Raw genomic sequence first — 23,914 nt, forward strand, 5'->3', positions numbered from 1 at the left:
TAGAAATATAATTTCAGAAGTAAAAAGATTCAAAAGAACTATTCATTCAAAATCCCAAGAAGTTATGGAATAACTGTCTTTGGAAGTCATATGCCAGTGAGGCATAGCTTAGAAGTCTTTCATTTTCTTTTATGATAGAGAATTGAAAATATTGACCATTGGGACATTTAAAAATCAATATGCTTTGGCATAATTGTTCTTTTAGCATGGTACCAAACTACCTGCTTGATATAACTAGGAGAAAGCCAAGTAAGTTACAGTGTTACTGAACTGGAAAACTTATTGATGATAACCTTTATTTCCATAAAATTGTTTGAGTATTGCTGTTTCACAATTTACTGATTTGAGTTTGAAATTTAAAATATGTGTAGGGATGTTGCATTCTCTTTCAGTGTTGAAGGTGTAACTGGACTCTGGTATTTTTATATTTAGTACAAAAGCTGTTTTGAACTTTGTTTCTTTGATGATTTTTTCTCAACTACCATCCTCCCTTCACCTATTTGCTCTAGCAGCTTCTGTTTTTTAAAAACCACTACCCCTAGATCCGTGGTCGGCAAACTGCAACTCGCGAGCCACATGCGGCTCTTTGGCCCCTTGAGTGTGGCTCTTCCTAAGCCTTAGGAGCACCCTAATTAAGTTAATAACAATGTACCTACCTATATAGTTTAAGTTTAAAAAATTTGGCTCTCAAAAGAAATTTCAATCGTTGTACTGTTGATATTTGGCTCTGTTGACTAATGAGTTTGCCGACCACTGCCATAGATGTTTTAATATTATCAGAACTTGCCACCTGTCAGCTTTACCAACTATAAACCATAGGACCAATTCTAGACCAATATACAGTGAGGATATTAGTATCCAATTAATTTTTATGACTCTACTACGGATTCCTGAATTGCCTCAGCAAGCAGAAGGAAGTGTTTGATGATGAGATAAAGCTGACTTTTGCTACCATAGCAACACTTGTTAACTACTTTGTCCCTTACTAAAAGTCCTTGCTTGTGTGGAAGGTGTTTGGACTTAGTGGGTTAAAAATTATTTAGTAACTTAGTCAAGGAGCTTTTAGCTCTCTCTAGTTTTTTTTTTTTTTAATTTTATATAGTTGGCATGTAGTATTATATTAGTTTCAGGTATACAGCCTAGTTGAACATTTGTAAACCCTGTGAAGTGACCAGCATGATAAGTTCACAAAGCTGTAATGATGACTATATTACCTATGCTATATATTATATCCTCGTGATTTATTTTATAACTGAATGTTTGTGCTGCGGAATCGTCTTCATCTTCTTGATCATCCCCCCTCTGTCACCATTAGTTTGTTCTCTGTATCTATGAGTCTATTTCTGCTTTGTTTTTTAGATTTCACATATAAGTGAAATATATGAATGTATTTCTCTAACTCATTTAACTTAGAAAAATGCCCTCTAGATCCATCTGTGTTGTTGCAAGTGGCAAGACTTCATTTTTTATGGCCGAGTATTTCATATATATAGATATAGGTATAGATATAGATATAGATATAGATATATAGAGATATATATAGATATATATAGATATAGATATACTAGAGGCCTGGTACATGAAATTCGTGCATGGGGAGGGTCCCTCAGCCCGACCTGCACCCTCTCGCAATCCGGGACCTCTGGTTCCTAACTGCTCACCTGCCTGCCTGATCCCCCTAACTGCCCTTCCCTGCTGGCCTGATCCCCTAACTGCCCTCCCCTACCAGCCTGATCCTCCTAACTGCCCTCCCCTGCCGGCCTGGTTGCCCCTATAAACTTTTTAAAAAATCTTACCCCCTTCACACATAATTGTATTTGACTTCCTTATTGGCTTCTCCCTGTCACACCATTTTTCTCTCTTTCATGTAACACTTTTTCCTACTGACTCATCATTTGTAAACTTTTCTTTCCTCCTTATTTCCTAGTTCTGTTCCATCATCCTTCCCATCTCTCTCCTACCCTCCCTCCCTCCCCACATTCCTTCTTTCCTTTATCTTTACCCCTCCCTCCCCTTTTCCTTCCTTCCCACCTTAATTTTTTTTCTTCACTTCCTCCCTTGGACCTCCCCCATTTCTTTCTTCTTCCCACTTCCCATTCTCCTTTTAAGCCCTACTGGCTCCCCTTTAAACTTTTCTTCCCTCCCTCTTTCACTCTCATCCACATCCTTCTCTACTTACTTCCACTGTTTTAATATGTATCTACCTGCCTAATTATTCACTATCATTTATCTTTTTGCTTTTCTGACTCTTATTTTTAAAATCTGTCCCCAGTACACAACTATACTTGATTTTCATTATAGCTCCTACAGTTCACTCACACATCCTCTTTCCCTCTTTAACTCTGCTCTCTACTGACTCCTTTATAAAGTTCTTCCCTCCCTCCTTCCCTTCTTAAAGCTTCCGTTGGGGGGCGGGCGTTAACCGTCAGCCCAGGCCTCAGCCCAGCCAGGTGTTCACCATCCCTCCTTCCCCAGCTTCCCTGCCGCTGTGTTGCTCCCATTCCCTGCCCAGGGCGCCCGGCCCAGCGAGGTTGGCTGAGGCCCGTACGGCCTGGGCGCTGCTGCCACAAAAGCAGGAGCACCTCTGACCAGAAGGCCTAGGACAGTGCTCCACTCCATTCAGGACCTGTGAGCACCTCCCCACCAATGGCCACCACTGCCCTCCTCCCGTGTCTGGGCGGAACTCCTTGCTCCTCACTGCCTGCGACCCCCCCCTCGCTGGGCGCACCTGCTCCACCCTCCTGCGGTCGCCACCCCCTTCTGTGTGCAGTTTCCTTCCCTTTTCCATTCCTGCGCCTATTGTATCCTATCCTACCCCAGGCCTTGCAGCTGCTTCAGCAGAGGGCGGGTTCGCAGCCTGCTGATCCAGTCTTCACATCACGCTGTAATGGACAAATTTGCATATTCCTCTATTATTAGATTAGATAGATAGATAGATAGATAGATAGATAGATAGATACTAGAGGCCCAGTGCACAAAGTTCATCCACTGGGGGTCTATCCCTCAGCCCAGCCTGCACCCTCTCACAATCCGGGACTGCTGGATCCTAACCGCTCACCTGCCTGATCACCCCCAACTGCCCTCTCCTGCCAGCCCAATTGCCCCCAACTGCCCTCCCCTGCTGACCCAATCGCCCCCAACTGCCCTCCCCTGCTGGCCTGATCACCCCCAACTGCCCTCGCCTGCCGGCCTGGTGTCCCCCCAACTGCCCTCCCCTGCAGGCCTGATATCATCCCCAACTGCCCTCCTCTGACGGTCATCTTGTGACAACATGGGGGCAACCATCTTGTGACCACATGGGGGTGGCCATTTTGTGATGACGTGAGGGCACAAGGGCCACCTAGCCTTTTTTTAGTATGGATATGCCACATCTTTATCCACTCATCTAATCTACTGATGTACACTTAGGTTGCTTCCATATCTTGGCTATTGTAAATAATGCTGCAATGAACATAGGGGTCCATATTTCTTTTTGAATTAGTATTTTCGTTTTCTTTGATAAATATCCAGAAGTGGAATTGGTAGTTTATATGGTAGGGCTTTACCTTTTATAGTCATCATGCTTTTTAAAAAATTTGTAGGTATAGAGAGGTTAGGAACTAATTTTAGTTTCAGAATTTTATAGCAGATGGTGGCTATACTACCTTTTATCTAGAATACCAAAATCTTATAATAGATTTTTTTTCTATCAGGATCGAGCACATCGTATTGGTCAGAAGAAGCCAGTACGTGTGTTCCGTCTCATCACTGACAACACTGTTGAAGAAAGGATTGTAGAAAGAGCTGAGATAAAACTGAGACTTGACTCAATTGTTATACAACAAGGTATGTATATGTATGAACTTAATTAGGTGTTTTTTTTTTTTTGCAAAAATATATGCAAAAAAACTTTCTTTAAAGGAGATTACTTTTAGTGAAAGTTGACCAAAATTTGCAAGCTTAGTGGGCGAAAAATGTCAATTTTTAAAACAAAATGCTAATTTAAATCTTAAACTAAAGCCTTGCATTCACTATAAGCTAGTTAAACATTAATAGCTTATAGCTGAATGTCAATGGTATGTCTTTTGACAGGCAAAATGTTGAGTTAAAATTTTTTTAAAACATGTACTTGAGGGTATCTTTCCATACAGAAAATTTTGATCTAAAAAGTGAAGTTTGTACTTGAAAAAATGTTTCTGTCCTGAGTTTTAGCTGAATTTTACAGAAGGAAATTCATGTTGAAATAGAAGGTATGATAGAAGAAAAACTTGTAGAGCTGTTAATTACAAATAACTTTAAAGCTCACTAATTTTTGTTCTTATAAAGCTTTACTTATGGATAAATGTAGTGGTGTCTTATTAGAACTGTTATGCCATGCTTTCTCTGGAATATAGTCGAATATATACAACTTTTATTTTCACTATTAGGAAGACTCATTGACCAACAGTCTAACAAGCTGGCCAAAGAGGAAATGTTGCAAATGATACGTCATGGAGCCACTCATGTTTTTGCTTCTAAGGAAAGTGAGCTGACAGAGGAAGACATTACAACTCTTCTGGAAAGAGGGGAAAAGAAGGTTAGTTAAAATGGCATTTTGTTTTCATGATGGATTGTTTTGAAATCAACATACATCAACATGCTATTTGTACTTGCGTTGTTTCAAATACATGTTTTAAACCTCATTCTTCAAAAGACTCATGTCCTCTCTAAGAAATTATAGATTTATATCCTGGGGTAGTTTAGGTTTCTTTAGTTTAAGAAAGACTATGAACCAGAGTTTAACATTGAGTGACCTTATACTACATGCTTGTTGAAAATAATGTTGGTATAAAAACAAAATAAGTTTTGTGTTTAATCACATATATCAGAACTATATTTTTTGCACTGGATTAAAAAACATCTGCTGATAAATTTTGTTAACTGAAAATCTTTTGTGCACATTTCATGAAATATTAAAGCATTATTTGTTAAGGTATATATAATAAGCTGTTGCAGAATATTCTGGTTTTCTGTTGAATTTGCTTTTTGCCACAAATTATTTTGGATAATTTTAAGCATAAACAAAAGTAGACATATCCATCCATGCTGTCTCAAAAGGTAAGACTGTCTTTATTTTTTATGACTGAGTAGTATTCCATTGTATAAATGTTCCATAGCTTTATGCTAAGTGAAAGAAGCCAGTACTATGATTTCACTTATATGTAGAATCTAACGAACAAAATAAACTAAAAAACAAAATAGAAACAGACTAAATACAGAGAACAGACTGATAGCTGTCAGAGGGGAGGAAGGTTGGGGGACTGGGTGAAAAAGCCGAAGGGATTAAGCAAAGAAAAAACCCCCTCATAGACACAGACAATAGTTATGGTGATTACCAGAGGGAATGGGGGTGGGAGGAGGTAGAAGAGGGTATAGGGAGAATAAATGGTGATGGAGGAAGACTTGACTTGTGGTGGTGAACACACAATATGATATACAGATGAGGTATTATAGAATTGTATACCTGATATCTATATAATTTATTAACCAATGTTACCCCAATAAATTAAATATATAAAAATAAAGTTAAAAAATAAAATGTAAGAACTCTTTCTAAAAACATAATAATTATAGCATTGCACTACCTGAAAACCCTGATAAATCACTAATAATATCAAATATCCAGTTAGTATTAAAATTTCTAATTGTTTCACAAGTAGTTATACTTTTTAAATTTTTTTTTTAAATTTGAGTACACATAATGTTCATACATTGCCATTGGTTGATATGTCATCTATATTTTTAAAAATCTGTAATTCTCCCTTCTTTTATGTATTATTTTCCTTGTAATTTATTTGGTATAGAAACTGGGTTATTTCCCTTTTGAGTTGCTTACAGTTTGGATTTTGCTGATTTCATCCCCATGGGGTATTTTTCTATGTTCACTATTTGCTATATTTTCTGTAACTTGGTAGAATTTACTTTTCAGACCATATTTTTTTGTTTATTCACATTATATCTCCAGGACTTATTTTATAATTGACCCCACCCCTTATCTCTGGCAACCACCAATCAGTTCTCTGTATCTATGAGGTTTTTTTTTTTTTTAGATTCCACATATCACATGGTTTTTGTTGTTCTCTGACTTAATGCCCTCAAGGTGCATCCAAGTGTCGCAAATGGCAGGATTTCCTTTTTTTTATGTCTGAATAATATTCCATTGTATACATATATACCATATATTTTATATCCATTCACATATCAATGGACATTTAGGTCATTTCCATGTCTTGAGTACTGTAAATAATGCTGCATTGAGTATGAGGGATGCAGCTATCTTTTCAAGTTATTGTCTTTGCTTCAGATAAATACCCAGAAATGGAATTGCTGGATAATATGATAATGTTATTTTTAATTTTTTTGAGGAACCTCCATACTGTTTTCCATAGTGACTATACCAATTGACATTTCCACTAACAATTCACAAGGGTTCCCTTTTATTCACATCCTCTCCATTACTTGTTGCTTGATAATTTATTGATGATAGCCATTCTGACAGCTGTGAGGTGATATTTCATTGTAGTTTTAATTCACATTTCCCTGATGATTAGTGATATTGAGCATCTTTCCATGTATCAGATATTATCTTGAATTTTGAGCAATCTTGTGTTAGTATGCCAATTGTTTAATCCATGTTTTCCTGTATTTTTGTACTAGCTATTTGTCCCATTAAAATTTTGCAATAGAAAATATAATTTGGTTATATCTTCAATGATAAAAGATTTTAAAGAAAGCCTAATTGGATGAACCACTTAAGTATTTAAAATACTTGGGGCAAGTTAAATTTATATTTAAGTTTGATGTTAGCATTGCATCCTTACCTTATAAGTTAACAGATTGGGTATTTCGTGTCAAAACTTGACTTTTTAAAAACATAGAGTATACTACTAATTCAGTGATGATTTTCTAATTTCAATGCTTTCAAATGTAGACCGCAGAGATGAATGAACGCTTGCAGAAAATGGGAGAGTCTTCTCTGAGAAATTTTAGAATGGACACTGAACAAAGTTTGTACAAGTTTGAAGGAGAAGATTATAGAGAAAAACAGAAGGTAACTTTTTATCCGCAACCCTTAGACTCTCAAATGATCATTTCTCCCCATAACAATTATAAACATCACTGGCACTTATCTAATACAATACTCTGTTATACAGTGAAATTTGATGTAAGTCAGAAGATCTCATGAAAGGGTTACCTTTAATATATTTTACTGGTTTGTTATTACCAGTATTGTCATCATCATTTTTGCTGCTGTTGCTGCTATGACTACTACTTTTGTTTTTGAGAAACACTGTAGGAGTGTCGTTGAGTTCCTGGATTCTGAAGCTGAAATCCCAACTCTATCACTAAGTGACTTTGGGTACCCATTTTTCTCACCTGTCAAATGGAAGTTATAGTAATATCCTAGAATGATTCTGAGGTTAAATGAGGTAATATTCATAAAGTAATTAGAACAATGTACTTAGCACTTAGTACTAAATATATTAGTGATAATATTATTAACACATAGTTACTTAAATGATAGAAAGACTTTTGTTAAAGGTGAATGAAATAATGCCTTACGTTAATAGCAAGAAATCTTTTAAAGAAATGGGAGTTTTATTTATTTTGTTTGTTTTAATTGAATTGTGACTGTAGATTTTAAAACTTTTTATTTTGAAATGACTTTAGACTTTATTGCAAAAAATAGTGCACAGTCCACATATATCCTTCATTTAGCTTTCCTTAATTTTAACAACTTACATTATTAAAATACAACTAGGGGCCTGGTGCACAAAATTTGTGCACTGGGGGGTGGTCCCTCAGTCCAGCCTGCCCCCTTCACATACTGGGAGCCCTCAGGGGATGTCCTACTGACAGCTTAGGCCCGCTCCCTACTCCCTTTGGGGAGCGGGCCTAAGCCGCAGTCTGGCCTCCCTTTGTGGGAGGCGACCGGGCTGATCAGGGGAAGGCACCAGCCCCATCACCCCGCTGCTGCAGCCACTGCCAGTCACCACAGCCACCAAGGTGTTTTCATCAACACGGACTCCAGTCCCTTCACCATGAAAAAATGACAACTTTCTTTAGGCATTTTCAAGATGTGTCTTTCATAGGATATGACATTTCCTTATTATTATTTTTTTATCCTCACCTGAGGATATGTTTCCATTGATTTTTAGAGAATGTGGAAGAGAAAGGGAAAGACAGAGGGAAACATCAAAGTGAGAGGAACACTTTGATTGGTTGCCTCCTGCATGAGCGCTGACCTGGGCCCCGGCCAGAGAGGAGCCTGCAACCTAGGTACATGCCCTTGGTCACAATTGAACCCACACCCTGTGGTAGGCAGGCTGAGGCATTAGCCACTGAGCCAAACTGGCTAGGGTAGGATATGACATTTCTCAGCCCATCCGGCAGCAGACCTTCATTTTTTTCTCCAGGAGTGAGGTGGAAAAACCCTGCATCACCTTCTTGGATTCTTATTACTCAAGTTACTAAGAATATTACCAGTGGCATACAGGGAGCTTAGCCAATGAGCGGTCAGAAAAGGTGTTTCCTCTGTAGTTTACACCCATCCCCGGCTTGGCCCCTGCCCAAGCCTAAGGCCTTAGGCCGGGCATTAGGCCTGGGCAGGGGACCACCAGCCCCGTGTGATCGCTGGCTCTGCCCTTGCCCAGGACTCAGGCCTCTGGCCGGGGCCTTAGGCCTGGGCAGGGGACCTGCAGCCCACTCTGATTGCAGGCTCTGCCCCTGCCTAGGCCTCAGGCCTCTGGCTGGGGCGTTAGGCCTGGGCAGGGGACCCCCAGTCTGCTCAGATCCCTTGCCCAGGCCTAAGACCTCTGGCCGGGGTGTTAGATCTGGGCAGGGGACCTGCAGCCCGCTCCAATTGCAGGCTCTGCCCCTGCCCAGGCCTCAGGCCTCTGGCTGGGGCGTTAGGCCTGGGCAGGGGACCCCCAGTCCGCTCAGATCCCCTGCCCAGGCCTAAGACCTCTGTCCGGGGTGTTAGGCCTGGGCAGGGGACCTGCAGCCCGCTCCAATCGCAGGCTCTGCCCCTGCCCAGGCCTCAGGCCTCTGGCTGGGGCGTTAGGCCTGGGCAGGGGACCCCCAGTCCGCTCAGATCCCCTGCCCAGGCCTAAGACCTCTGTCCGGGGTGTTAGGCCTGGGCAGGGGACCTGCAGCCCGCTCCAATCGCAGGCTCTGCCCCTGCCCAGGCCTCAGGCCTCTGGCTGGGGCGTTAGGCCTGGGCAGGGGACCTGCAGCCCGCTCCAATCGCAGGCTCTGCCCCTGCCCAGGCCTCTGGCTGGGGTGTTAGGCCTGGGCAGGGGACCCCCAGCCCCATGCGATCGCCAACTCTGCCCCTGCCCAGGCCTCAGGCTTCTGGCCAAGGCGATCACCGGCTCCGCCTTCCCTGGTGGCGTCTGGCGCTGCCTGCCCCACCTGCAGTATGCAAATTTAATGGCCATCTTTGTTGGGTTAATTTGCATACTCTTATGATTGGCTGGTGGGTATAGCAAAGGTATGGTCAATTAGCATCTTTGTCTTTTATTAGTGTGGATGATCAAATCTAGGAAATCAGGTCCAGGATCCCACATTGCAATTTTGAAAAACAGCTTCATTTTGTAACTACCAATCTGTACTTATAAATCCCTTCACCTTTTTCTTTTTTTAAAATATATTTCTTTATTGATTTCAGAGAGGAAGGGAGAAGGAGAGAGAGATAGAAACATCAATGATGAGAGAGAATCATTGATTGGCTGCCTTCTGCACACACCCTACTGGGGAACGAGCCCGCAACCCAGGCATGTGCCCTTGGCCGGAATCGAACCTGAGACCCTTCAGTCCGCAGGCTGACGCTCTATCCACTGAGCCAAGCCTGCTAAGGCTTCACCTTTTTCACTTGTCCCCCTTCCCCCTGCTCTAGCAGCCATCAGTCTGTTCTCTGTATCAGTGAGTTTGTTTCTATTTTGTTTGTGTGTTTATATTGTTCTTTAGATTCCACATATAAGTGAAATCATATGATATTTGTCTTCCTCTGACTCACTTATTTCACTTAGCATAATACCCTCTAGGTCATGGGGATATAAAGTACAGCATAGGAAATATAGTCAATAATATTGTAATAACTATGTATGGTGCCACATGGGTATTGGAAATATCAGGGAGAACACTTTGTACAGTATATGATTGTCTAACCACTATGCTGAACACCTGAAACTAATACAAAATAATATTGAATGTAAACTATAATTGAAGAAAAAAGAGAACTTTTTTTTAAGAACTGTTTTAGAGTCATACCAAAATTGAGCAGAAAATAGAGTCCCATATTCCTCCTACCCCCACACAAACACAGCTTCCTTCATTATCAACATCCCCCACAATAATGGTATGTTTGATACCATCAAACTTATGCTGACATATCATTATCATCACTCAAAGTCCATCGTTTTCATTAGGGTTCACTCTTGGTTTGTACATTGTATGGGTTTAGATCAGGGGTGGGCAAACTTTTTGACTCGAGGGCCACAATGGGTTCTTAAACTGGACCGGAGGGCTGGAACAAAAGCATGGATGGAGTGTTTGTGTGAACTAATATAAATTCAAAGTAAACATCATTACATAAAAGGGTACGGTCTTTTTTTTTTTTTTTAGTTTTATTCATTTCAAACGGGCCGGATCCGGCCCGCGGGCTGTAGTTTGTCCACGGCTGGTTTAGATAAATGTGTAATGACCTGTATCCCCCATCACAGTATCATACAGAATAGTTTTACTGCCCTAAAAATCCTCTGTGCTCTGCCTATTAATCCCTCCCTCCCCTCAAACCCTGCAACAACTGATCTTTGTACTTTCTCCAGATTTTTTTGTTTGCCTTTTCTGGAATGTCATATATTTGGAATCACACAGTATGTAGCCTTTTAATATTGGCTTCTTTCACTGAGCAATATACATTTAAGCTCTGTTCATGTCTTTACATAGCTTCATAGCTCATTTCTTTTAGTGTTGAGTAATATTCCAGTGTCTGGATATTACACAGTTTATTTATCCATTCACCTAATGAAGGACATGCTGGTTGTTTTCATATTTGACAGTTGTGAAAAAAGCTATAAAAAGCCAGGTGCAAAGGTTTGTGTGGACATACATTTTCAACTCCTATGGGTTTATACCAAGGAGCATGGTTGATGGATTGTATAGTAAGTATGTTTAGTTTGATGAGAAACTGACAAACTTGTCTTCCAAAGTTGCTGTACCATTTTGAATTCCCATGAGCAATGAATGAAGGTTCCTGTTGTTATGCATCCTTACCAGCATTTCATATTGTCAGTATTCTGGATTTTTGCCATTCTAATATGTGTGTAGTGGTATCTTGTTTTAATTTGCATTTCCCTGATGACATATGATGTAGAGCATCTTTTCATTTGTTTATTTGTCATCTGTATATCTTCTCTGGGAGATGTCTATTCATGTCTTTTGCCGATGTTTAATCAGGTTGTTTATTTTCTTATTGTTGAGTATTAAGAGTTCTTTGTATATTTTGGATAATAGTCCTTTATCAGATACTAGTGGCCCGGTGCATGAAATTTGTTTTGGGGGGGGGGGGCTGTCCCTCAGCCCGGCCTGCACCCTCTCCAATCTGGGACCCCTCGAAGGATGTCCTACTGCTGGTTTTCAGGGATCGGGCCTAAACCAGCAGTTGGACATCCCTCTCACAATCTGGGACTGCTGGCTCCTAACCACTCACCTGCCTGCCTGCTTGCCTGATTGCCCCTAACCACTCTGCCTGCTGGCCTGCTCACCCCACCTTCCCTCCCCACTGGCCTGCTTGCCCCCAACTGCCCCCCTGCTGGCCTGCTCACTCCAAATTCCCCCCGCCCCGTCCTGATCACCTCCAACTGACCACCGCTGATTGCCTGCTTGCCCTCAACTGGCCCCCCTGCTGGTCTGCTTACCCCCAACGGCCCCGCCCCCCATCAGCCTGATCACCTACAACTGCCGTCCCCTCTTGGCCTCTAACCGCCTCTACCTCAGCCCCGCCACCATGGCTTTGTCCAGAAGAACGTCTGGAAGGTCTCCCAGTCTAATTAGCATATTACCCTTTTATTAGTATAGATAGATGCCTGGTTCATGGGTGGGGGCCAGCTGGTTTGCCCTGAAGGGTGACCCAGATCAGGGTGGGGGTCCCGCTGGGGTGCCTGGCCAGCCTGGGTAAGGGACTCATGGCTGTTTTCAGGGTGGCCATGCCCCCTGGTGACCCAAGCTCCCAGCCTCTCCTTTTCTTTTTTTCTTGTTTTTTTCAGCACCTCCTTGAGCAGAGGCCAGGGTGGGCTGGAAGCAGGTATCTGGGATTTATTTATTTTCTATAATTGAAACTTTGTAGCCTTGAGTGGAGCCCAGGGCTGGCCAGGTCAGGCGGGAAGCTTGGCTTCCTCCATTGCTGGGGGCAACCCAAGCCTCCTGCTCACTCCAGCTCCATGGCCATCACCATCCTAGTTGGATTAATTTGCGTACTCGCTCCTGATTGGCTGGTGGGTATAGCGGAGTGATGGTTAATTTGCATGTTTCTCTTTTATTAGTGTAGATGTCTTTTGCAAGTATTTTCCCTCAAGCTATGGCTCGTCTTCTCATATTCTTATCCCACATTATGTTTTGGTTGCTATGTCTCTTCTAATTTGTGATCTCAGTTTTTCTTTGTCTTTCATGACCTTGACACTTTTTTTTAAATTAAATCTTTATTGTTCAGATTATTACAGTTGTTCCTCTTTTTCCCCCCATAGCTTCCCTCCATCAAGTTCCTACCCCACTCTCTGCCCTTACCCCCCCCCCCAGTGTCCTCATCCATAGGTGTACGATTTTTGTCCATTCTCTTCCCGCACCCCCACACCCCTTTCCCCCCCGAGAATAGTCATTCCACTCCTTTTCTATGCCCCTGATTCTATTATATTCACCAGTTTATTCTGTTCATCAGATTATTTATTCACTTGAATTTTAGATTCACTTGTTGATAGATGTGTATGTGTTGTTCATAATTTGAATCTTTACCTTTTTCTTCTTTTCCTCTTCATAAAGGATACCTTTCAGCATTTCATATAATACTGGTTTGGTGGTGATGAACTCCTTTAGCTTTTTCTTATCTGTGAAGCTCTTTATCTGACCTTCAATTCTGAATGATAGCTTTGCTGAGTAAAGTAATCTTGGTTGTAGGTTCTTGCTATTCAACACTTTGAATATTTCTTGCCACTCCCATCTGGCCTGCATAGTTCCTGTTGAGAAATCAGCTGACAGTCGTATGGGTACTCCCTTGTAGGTAACTAACTGTTTTTCTCTTGCTGTTTTTAAGATTCTCTCTTTGTCTTTTGCTCTTGGCATTTTAATTATGATGTGTCTTGGTGTGGTCCTCTTTGGATTCCTTTTGTTTGGGGTCCTCTGTGCTTCCTGGACTTGTAAGTCTATTTCTTTCACCAGGTAGGGGAAGTTTTCTGTCATTATTTCTTCAAATAGGTTTTCAATATCTTGCTCTCTCTCTTCTTCTGGCACCCCCATAATTCGGATGTTGGTACGCTTGAAGTTGTCCCAGAGGCTCGTTACACTATCTTCATATTTTTGGATTCTTTTTTGTTTTTGTTTTTCAGGTTGGGTGTTTTTTGCTTCTTCATATTTCAAATCTTTGACTTGATTCTTCCGATCCTTTAGTCTGCTGTTGGAACTCTGTATAATATTCTTTATTTCAGTCAGTGTATGCTTAATTTCTAGTTGGTTCTTGTTCATATCATCAAGGGTCTCACTAGATTTCTTGAGGGTCTCACTAAATTTATCGGTGGTTTCTAGAAAATTCTTGAAAAACCTTATAAGTGTGGTTTTGAACTCTATATCCAGTAGTTTGCTTTCCTCCATTTTTGTCATTTGTGACCTGTTTCTTTGTCTCCGCATGTTTTATGCTTCCCTGTGTTGATGGAGTGGCTTTCTGTGCTAGGTGTCCTATAGGGCCCAGTGGCTCAGCCTCCCCAATTACCTGAGGTGGACACTCTTGGTGCACCCCTTTGTGGGCTTTTTGTACAGTCTTGTAGTTAAGCCTTGATTGTTGTAGGTATCACTGGGAGGAATTGACCTCCAGGTCAATTGGCTGTGAGAATCAGCTGTGTCTACAGTGGGAGAACTTCTGTGCTGGAGACACCCTTCTGGGGCAAGACTTGCTTCAATGGGGGTTTGGTACTCACTGAGCCTGCTCCCCGAGTGTGTCCCTTATGGATCTGAGGAGTTGTAATCTGGATGGTCCCTCTCTGACCACTGGGTACACTGGCTTTTGGATCTAAGGAGGTGATAATTTAGCCTCTGCCTGAGGCTACCCAGCAGGAGCTACGAAGAGAACCGCAGATTCCTCTTCTTTGTTTGTGTTTGAGGTGCCCAGATGAGGCCCAGCTGTGAAGCAATGCAAGCTGCTGTGGGGCCTTGGGCCTTCTTTTGGATGTTCTGGGTCTCTCTGACCCAGCTGCAGTTTGTTAGGTAATTTTCAGATTGCAAAGGGCCAGGCCTTTCATATGCAAAAGCCTCTGGGCACAGCTTGGGTGGGGCAGGGTCTCAGGGAATCAACAGGGCTGAGCAAACAGCTATGGCTGCTCCTCAGGTCTGCCCTAAGGGGCCCCGTATCTCAGTGTCCTGGTAATTGCTGCAAGCACCTCTGAGAGAAACCACCCTCGAGTTCCAACTGATGCCAGACAGTCCAGTTTCTCCCTGTATGAGTCTGGGTCCCCAGAGACTCACCCGGAACTGGAGTTCAGGGCCGTCGGGAGCTTGAGATTCCCTCACGATTAAAAAAGACAACCGTGTCCTCAGTTGCCAGCCCTTTCCACATGTGCCTCCGTACCTCTGCACTTTACTTCCACACCTCCTCTGAGTCTCAGTGTGCTTTTCTCTTCCCTTCTAGTTGTAGAATTTGCACTCAGCCAGCCTTCCTGTGGTTCTGGGTGATGTCTGTTTTGTCTTTTAGTTGTATTTTTGAAGTGGTTGTGCGAGGCAGCAATTTCCGGTGTTTACCTATGCGGCCATCTTGGTTTCTCGACCTTGAGACTTTTGAAGAGTATTGGTCAGTTATTTTGTAGTCTGTCTCTCATTTTGCGTTTGTCTGACATTTTCTTGTGTTTTGATGGAAACTTATGTATTTTTGGCAAGAATGCCATGGAAGGGATGCCATTTTGTTCTCAGTACATCATACCAGGGAACATATGATGCCACTATATCTTACTACTGGGGATGTTAACCTTTATCACTTAGTTGAAGTGATGTCTGCTGGTTTCTCCACTGCAGGACAACCATTTTCCCCTTTGTAATTGATAAATATCTTGGGGGAAGATATTCCTCAAACTTTTACTCACTGATTTTAACATCTATTGGTGGAGTTTGCCTACAACAGTTATTTTTATAGTGTTTGCCTAATGGTAATTTTTAAAATTTTTCTTCATTACTAAATCTACATTTATTAATGGGATTTTGTAGTAAGGAAGAACTGTCCCTTCCCATTTATTTATATCAACACTAGAGACTGATGCACGAAAATCGTGCAAGAGTAGGCCCTCACAGCCCCCAGCTGCCTAAAGGCCCTGCACCCCCCTCCCCCACCCACTGTTCTGGAAGGTCATTCCACCATCCAGTCTAATCAGCATATTAGCTCTTTATTATATAGGATGGGCTCATGGATACTTATTTTTATTTATTTAATTTTTTGTTAATCTTCACCCAAGGATATGTTTTCCATTGATTTAAAAAAAAATTTAATCCTCACCAGAGGAGTGAGGATATTTTTTTTCATTGATTTTTTTTTAGAGAGAGTGGAAGTGAGGGGAGAAAGAGTGAGAGAGAGAGAAACATTAATGTGAGAGAGACACATTGATTGGTTGCCTCCCACAGGCGCCATAACAGGTCTGGGGATTAAACCTGCAACCCAGGTACATGCTCTTGACTGGGAATCAAACCCACAACCTTCCAGTGCCCAGACCGATGCTCTATGGAGCCACACTGGCCAGGGCAGCTATTTTATTTTTGAGTTTTAATACAATTATATCATTATTTTGTTACTCAAATGGTTTTATAAAGCTGTTGTATTTTTTAACTTCAGAAGTGAATTTTATTAAAAAAAAACCCTTATTCTTGGATATTGATTTTACTGAAAAAATGAGAGATGAGCCATTTTAGTTTGCAGTGCAACTAGTATGCTTATAATGCTTTGTTGCATTCATTATTTCAGGTAGTTTTTAGTGTTTTGACTTAAATCTATCTAGTTATATCTATAACTTTAATTCTGACTATTTACTTTTTATTGTGATGAGATAGAGGTGAAGGCCTACATGTACATGCTAGAAATTGCATCCCTAATATGCTTTCTAGATCTCATTATGTGATATTAATTTTATAAATTTTATAGTTATTCCCATGGGCTTACTGATATTAGGAGTGTTTTACAAAGTAGAAAAGTATTACAGTGAAGAGTCTAAATATCATTGGAGCTTCTTATCTACATTATTAGAGGTAAATTAGACTTAGTAAAGTACTTGTCTGTTTCTAATATAACTGGTTTTCTTGTGTTTCTAATTCTAGCAAACCAATGATGTACAGATAACGAGAAATTTTAATGATGATGATATATTTTTATAATTGAATGTCTGACAAATCAGATTTTTTCTGAGTATTTGAGTTGAGATTATATTTTATTTCTGTCTTTTCATATTTCCTGGATAGGTTCTTAAAATAGGTTCATACTATTGTTTGAAGGAATCAAAAACTTGCAAGAATGTTGTTTATACTTAAATCGTGGGAGTTACACAGTGCGGTAGATTTTCATATATGATTTGTTGAACCACTTGCAGTACTTTACAACTATACCTGGTAGATTAAGTCATGACTGACATTGATACTGAATAAATTAACCTGAATAAGTTTGTATTAATGTACTGCAGTCTGAAACAAACTAATTCAGCATGATTTATTCTGTTTTTAAAAGTTCAGGAATTGGTTTTTAATGCTATTTCAAATTTGGGTACCTAGACCTTCAAAAAAGTATAGTTTAAATGACCAAATACATTACTTTTAGAAAGTTAATTGAAGTTATTATTGATTTATTTTTCACCCCAATTGAGACAAATAAAATATTGGTTATTTATAAAATATTACTATTATCCCACATTAATCCATCTGAGGGGAAGAAAAACACAACTCATTTCACTGCTCAGGGTATTTCTCATTTTATGTAAATTCATATTATACTATCGGTATTTCGTAAGTCTAGATAGAGTTAAAAGAGACCTTAGAGGTTATTTATTCTAATCTTTTTTGTAATTAAGAAGTCCCATTATATTATCTATGATAGTTATCCAGCCTGAGACTGTGGTCATGTTGGGAATTCTACTCTTAGGGTAGTTCATTTCATTGTTTTATTTTCTCCGGTTCTCAGAAAATTTCTTATCTATAATAATAAAAGCATAATATGCTAATTAGACCAGCCAGCTGGACCTTCCAGACGTCCTTCTGGATGACTTTCTGGATGAAGCCAGGACTGTGAGGGCCAAGCCCCTTGCATGAATCTCGTGCATCGGGCCTCTAGTTTGATTTATTATAAGCTTCATAATGGAAGAGAATATTTTATTCATCTTTGTACCCTTGACACTGACTTGCAAATAATACAGTAGGTACTTAAGATGTATTAAATTATATTTAGTAGATGTCTACTTTCCTGTGACTGTCCATGTTGTTTTTAATCTTATGAATCAATGAAGAACTATATTCTTTCCTGTTTGATAGACTTTTTACCTATGTGGATGCCACCATTATGTCTATTTAGTCTTTACTTCTCTAGACACTGAGATCTCTAACCATCCTAGTCATCTTAGATCTTAGTTTATCATCCACTCTTTATTTAATATATATGTGTGTGTGTGTGTGTGTGTGTGTGTGTGTGTGTATTTCAGAGAGGAAGGGAGAGGGAAAGAGAGATAGAACCATCAATGATGAGAGAGAATCATTGATCAGCTACCTCCTGCACGCCCCCCACACTGGGGATTGAGCCTGTAATCTGAGTATATCCTCCAATCTTTAAATATGATATCAAAGTTGGAACTCAATCCTTAGATAAGATTAGAGTGGTACCATTAATTGTAGATTAATGGCCTCTTTTGTGTAAAGACACTAGGCTAGGCACTATGAAATAAAGAAAAATGTTTGAACAAGAAAACTATTCCTATAGACTCCAGAACTTTTATTGTCAGTTTTGTCTGCTTATTTTTAAAATATATTTTCTAGCTTATATTGGGGTGAAGTTTTGTGAAACTACCATGTCACTGTTTACTCCACTTTGGATGCTTAATAATAACTTACATTGATCTCTTGGCAGTTTACCTAATGCTTTCACATATATATATTCACATTTAATCATTAAGGTAGGTATTATTATTTCCATTTTACAGATGGAAAAATAATTTCTCCAAAGTTAAACAACTGGTAAAGTGGCAAAACCTGGTTTCACATTCAGGTCATTCTGATTTCACTGACTTTTTCCACAGCTACCTTACCAAGAAGTCTCATTTAAAAAACTATCTTGATTTTAAGGGATATGTGCCTGTCATATTGATATTCATCATTTACCCCTTTCAGCTATTTTCTAATTCATGCACTTAACAGAGTCACCAGAATCAATGTGAGTCTTCTTTCTTTAGTAGCTACTACAGGGTGGGGAAAAAGTAGGTTTACCTACTTTTACCCCACCATGGATTTATTTATTAGGCATAAAAAACTAACCAGATTGTGAAAATTCTTCTCAATTGCTAAGGAAGAACCAAATTTTAAACTTACTTAAAAAAAAAAAGAAAAAGAAAACCATCCTTGCACCTAAACTTGGTATACAGGGCAAGGTTTTGGCCCTTGGGATGCATATTTGTGACTTAAAAAAAAGCAAGTTTTGGTTCTTCCTAAGGGCTCTGGTTTTCTCATGCTTCTGCAACCTTGATGTGCTTGATTTTTATAAAACGGTTTAGAGTAATTAAACTCCTCATTCTTGTTTGTTGTGTATAGCCCGGGATGGTGGAATGGATTGAACCTCCTAAACGAGAACGCAAAGCAAACTATGCAGTGGATGCCTACTTTAGAGAGGCTTTACGTGTCAGCGAGCCAAAGGTTCCCAAGGTAAAAGACAACAGTATGAGGCCAGTTTTTATGTCCTACAGCAGAATTCTTTTGTAACATCGTCTGTGAATCCTAGTTATTTCTATTAGTGCTAAATCATAGTCCCTAAAATATAACAATAATACAGAAAAGTACTTGATAATGGCCCAGCCATATCCATGGATTTCATTGTATTCATTTTTCTATATATAAAAAATAGTAAAAAATAAATATGTTCACCTTATGTACTGAAAAAAATATGTGTATATATACACACACACACATATGTGTGTGTATGTGTGTGTGTATGTATATATATATATGTATATATCATGCGTTTTCCCCCCCCACAGGCTCCACGACCTTCAAAACAGCCAAATGTTCAGGATTTTCAGTTTTTCCCACCACGTTTATTTGAGCTCCTGGAAAAGGAAATTCTTTATTATAGGAAGACAATAGGCTATAAGGTAAAATTTAAATTTTTTAGACTAGTGTAATGTAATCCTTTAAGCTAATATAATCTATTCAGCTAGACTAGAAGGTGTTTTATTTTAATTTGAGAGGATTGTAAGAGTAAATCAAAATAGTGGTGTTTTTAAAACCAAAGAGGGTTAACTAGAAGTAAAACATCAATCTACCTAATTGCCAGTAGGATCATCACTATATCAGATTAATGGAGAATTCTCCAGTATTTTAAAATAGTTATAATAACATATTATTTTAATAATGCTAGTGTTCAAGTGGTTAAAGAATGTGTAAAAGAACAACAGGTATGTGATTAGGTAGAAGTGAATGTATGATAGATGATAGGAAGGTTTATCATTTTAAAAAAAATATGAACAAGAAATAGTATTTTTGAGTTCATTGTTCAAGGTTGATGAAAGCCCTGTTGGTGATTAGTAGACTGTGGTCACAGGTATTAATGATAAACATGACAATAAATTATATCATTTAAAAATGATATTTTGGAATTCAAAATTCTTATTTATATTGATAAATAGGAACCCATTTTTGTGAGTGAAATTTAATGTTATCACACTAAAGCTATCACATTGAAAATTATTGCATATCATATTTCTATATGTTGAAATTGACTTACTAGTGAACAAAGAGGGATGACTAGAAGTATAACCAATAGTACAAATTAAATTATAAAAATATTAACATTATTATGATTTTAGAAAAATTTCAGTTATATGAACTGGACAATGTGTTTTAAAATTTATTTTGTGAGCCTTTAACACAAGTGGGACTATGCCCAATTATTTTGATTAGATGTTGTAATGTGCCTATAAAAGCTCCATGTATATAAGGTATTTAGTTAGCTCATTTATATTTTGGAACTAGAGTGGATCTCGAGAGCATTTCTACTATTATTACAGAGTGGAAGCACTGCCATTTGAAACAGGGTAAAAAAGCTTTGCTTGCTCTTTATGTACCAAAGTTTACATATATATAAATAGGAATAAGAAACTTAAGGTAAATACTAGTATAAGTAGTTAGTTATAATCTGGTTAGGGAAATGTGATTAAATTTGAATGTATTTAACCAACAGGACTGGATAAAATCCTTCTTAGGAAGTTATACAAGTGTACAGTAACCAGTTGAACCTTGAGACCAAACATAAAACTATTTCAAAGACAGTGAAAATGGTAATATGACAAGAGAAAAAGGCAAGTTATAGGTACAAAATGTGAAATAAAAATAGTGAAATTAATAAAGTAGTTACTACTGTTTCATGAGGTAAACAAATATATATTATCTCACTAAGGGTTATAAAAATTTTATGTTTAGATCATTACTTTTTGTTACTTTTATTGACTGTTATTTGTGAGACTTGAAAGAAAAATTAATTGAAATGTTAGACCTCATAGTTTATTTGATTACTAACAACCCTGTGAAATAGGTGCTGTTATCATCTCTATATAGTAGGTGATGAAACTGAAATTCAGAGAGGTTAAATGACTTGTTCAGAGTCACACAGTTAACAGAATTGCCAAGGGTGCTGGTCCCAAACCCAAGTTCTCAATGTTCAAACGCTATGCTCTTTCCACTTAGACATCCTGGGCTATCTCTGCATGTGACATAACCCTGCTTCTTTCTGCAGCCCTAAATAAGGACTGTGTTTACAGTGGTGTGACATGTTTGGGAGGTGAGCCAAGTGGTAATCAAGAAGCAGCAATAAAAATTATCTTTGTTGACAGAATTGTTTCTGCTCCTTCTTTGGGAGATACTGAAATTCTGTTCCCTGCGATAATACAGTGCCCACCGCATTCTTCCCATACCTCTGGTTTTAATGTAAACAGTGCTTTTCCTTACAGGCAGTTTGTAGTGAAGTGCGAGGTCTCACAATGGTTGGGTGGTGGCCAACTGGAAGGAGATGGAGGAGAGGAAACCTTAGAAGAGGGAGTAATGAAGGGACAGCTGCAAAGGGTGATAAAAAGGAGGAAGGTGTAAGAAGAGAGGAAAGGGATGAATGAGGAGCAGGAAGGTAACATGGAATCCATGCTGTGGCACCTTACTATTATTTTCTCTTCTTCACCTCCCAGAAAGAAGTGACAGGACAGGGAGAATGAGTGAAAGGAGGGCTTTTAAAAAATGTTAATACATATTTATTGAATACGCCTCTCTGTCAGGTTCTATGCCAAGCACTGGGGATAAAGCAATGAGTAAGAGGGACATGAACTTTACATTCTAAAAGGCACAGGCATTAAGCAGGTACCACAGAGTAGTGACATTGGTATGTGTGTGTTTCAGTGCTTACACAGGGTGCTGCAAGGGAGCATAACATGGTTATCTAATGTGGACTGCAAGATCTAAGTAGTGGTCCCTAAAGAAGGGCCATTTAAACTGAGATCAGAGAGATGCACAAGAATTAGCCAAATGCAGTGTGGGAGAGAAAAGCTCAGGTAATGGAACCATAGCTGCAAAAGTGTTGCGGTAGGGAGGATTGCCCCTTCAGAAACTGAAAGAAGCCAAGTGAGGAGAAGAGTGACTTGAGATGCAGCTAGTGAGCAGGTGTAGTTGGATCATGTTGAACCGTTATAGGTCATATTAATGAGGTTGAACTTTAGCTTCAGAGCAAAGGAAAACCATTGAGATGGTTTTAAGACAGAAGGGTGGATGGGTGGTGAAATAATAATAGCTACTTCTTCAGTCCTTATGATGGTTACTGTTCTAAGTTCTTTAAAAAGATTAGCTCATTATTCTCATAACAGCCCTGGAACTACATCCTATTTTACAGATGGGGAAACTGAGGCATGGAGAGGTTGAGTAATTTGTCCTGAATAATTTGTTAAAGATTAACTTATAAGTAAGTGGTAGAGTATGATCAGATTTACACCTTTAAAAGATCACTCTGGCTGCAACACAGAGGATGATGAGTTTCTCCAGGAAATCAGCCAGGGGCTGTTGAAGTGTGAAGATGAGAGAAGATGGTGGCTTGGAGTGTAGCAGCTGAAGTGGTGGTGGTGGTGGTGGTGATAGAGGTGGAGGAGGAGGCAGAAGAGGAATGATCCCATACCATTCTACCTTTAGCTTGTCCTCCCTTCATCCTGAATTGCTTCTGTATTGTCTTAAGACTTGCCTTGATCCTCTGATGCATCTGTAGCTGAGGATTTATAAGACAAATAAGAATGCATTCTGGATGTTGGTTCTTTCTGAACCTTTTTTTTATTTTTTACAAGAAGCTACAGACCTGAGTTAAGTTGGGTGACTTAATTGGGTGGGTTTCATGTTTGAGTTCAGAGTACAGACAGAAGAGCATGGCATGTTAATTACCTGCAAATGCTTCCTTTCAAGGACAGTGTGATACTGATAACTGTTAGACCTATTTTCTCATGGATATACAGCATTGATTCCCCCCTGATACCTCCAGAAAACTCAACAGAGGCACAAATGAATTGAACAATAGTTTATTCTCAGATGAACAGAACTGCTATAGCACAATTACATGGTATTCTCTACACAAGTTAGGTTCTCAAATAGGGACTCCTTCCCCCCATTTCTGCTTAAATGATTGCTAGCCCAAGGGAGATGTGATCTATAGCTGGGGCCACTGTGGTGCACAGTACTGTTTTGTCCATTTTGAGTCCCTCATAATCTTATTCTGTAGTGATTTGGGTTAGGGTGAGAGGCTCAATAATTGATTTTTAAAATATATACCATATTTTTACTGATTTCAGAGAGAGAGAGAGAAACAACAAAGATGAGAGAGAATCATCGATCAGTTGCCTCTTGCACACCCCACACTGGGGATTGAGCCTGCAACCCAGGCAGGTGCCCTGACCAGGAATCGATCTGTGATCTCCTGATTCATAGCTCGATGCTCAATCACTGAGCCATGCCGGCCAGGCAAGGGGCTTAATAGTTTTGAAGCAGTTGGGAAAGAGTATTTTTCTTGAGGGCCTACTTATTTGAATTTTTATTTTTTTTCTCCTACCCTTCCCCCATATTCAGCACAATAAAGTCATAGCAATATTGCTGATAAGATCTGTAGTTAGAGTTTTGTTTTATTGAAGGCTGGATGAAATACAGGTTTGCTTTTCCCTAACCACTTGGTGGATAGCAGTGCATGTGTACCAATCCCCCCTGCTGTCTAAGCTTTGACCTTGTTGCGAGTTAGACATGTTCAGAAGCTTCATTGCTCTTGCAACTTGAGTTACTTACTGCATTTAATAGCTTGTTCACTAAACTCTTCACATTGAAAGAGAGGACTTAACTGAAATTTTAATTGCAGAATAAAAAATCCAGAGTATTTAGAAATTCTATTGAAATTTAA

At 39.5% G+C, this 23,914-nt stretch overlaps 1 protein-coding gene across 9 annotated transcripts in view; it reads left to right on the forward strand.

Moving 5' to 3' along the window:
- Positions 1 to 23,914, forward strand: part of SMARCA1 (SWI/SNF related, matrix associated, actin dependent regulator of chromatin, subfamily a, member 1) — an 89,333-nt gene that overhangs the window by 34,711 nt on the left and 30,708 nt on the right. For 7 of the 9 annotated variants that reach the window (XM_036305727.1, XM_036305728.1, XM_036305729.1 and 4 more), the window contains 5 exons: positions 3,693 to 3,825; positions 4,407 to 4,555; positions 6,950 to 7,069; positions 19,045 to 19,155; positions 19,488 to 19,601. In XM_036305727.1, coding sequence (XP_036161620.1) covers positions 3,693 to 3,825; positions 4,407 to 4,555; positions 6,950 to 7,069; positions 19,045 to 19,155; positions 19,488 to 19,601 — 627 coding nt within the window. The remainder of the gene's footprint in view (positions 1 to 3,692; positions 3,826 to 4,406; positions 4,556 to 6,949; positions 7,070 to 19,044; positions 19,156 to 19,487; positions 19,602 to 23,914) is intronic. The other 2 variants (XM_036305732.1, XM_036305733.1) reach the window with 2 other exon arrangements.

The sequence above is a fragment of the Myotis myotis genome, unplaced genomic scaffold (genome assembly GCF_014108235.1).
Source record: "Myotis myotis isolate mMyoMyo1 unplaced genomic scaffold, mMyoMyo1.p scaffold_m19_p_4, whole genome shotgun sequence".
Taxonomy (NCBI): Eukaryota; Metazoa; Chordata; class Mammalia; order Chiroptera; family Vespertilionidae; genus Myotis; species Myotis myotis.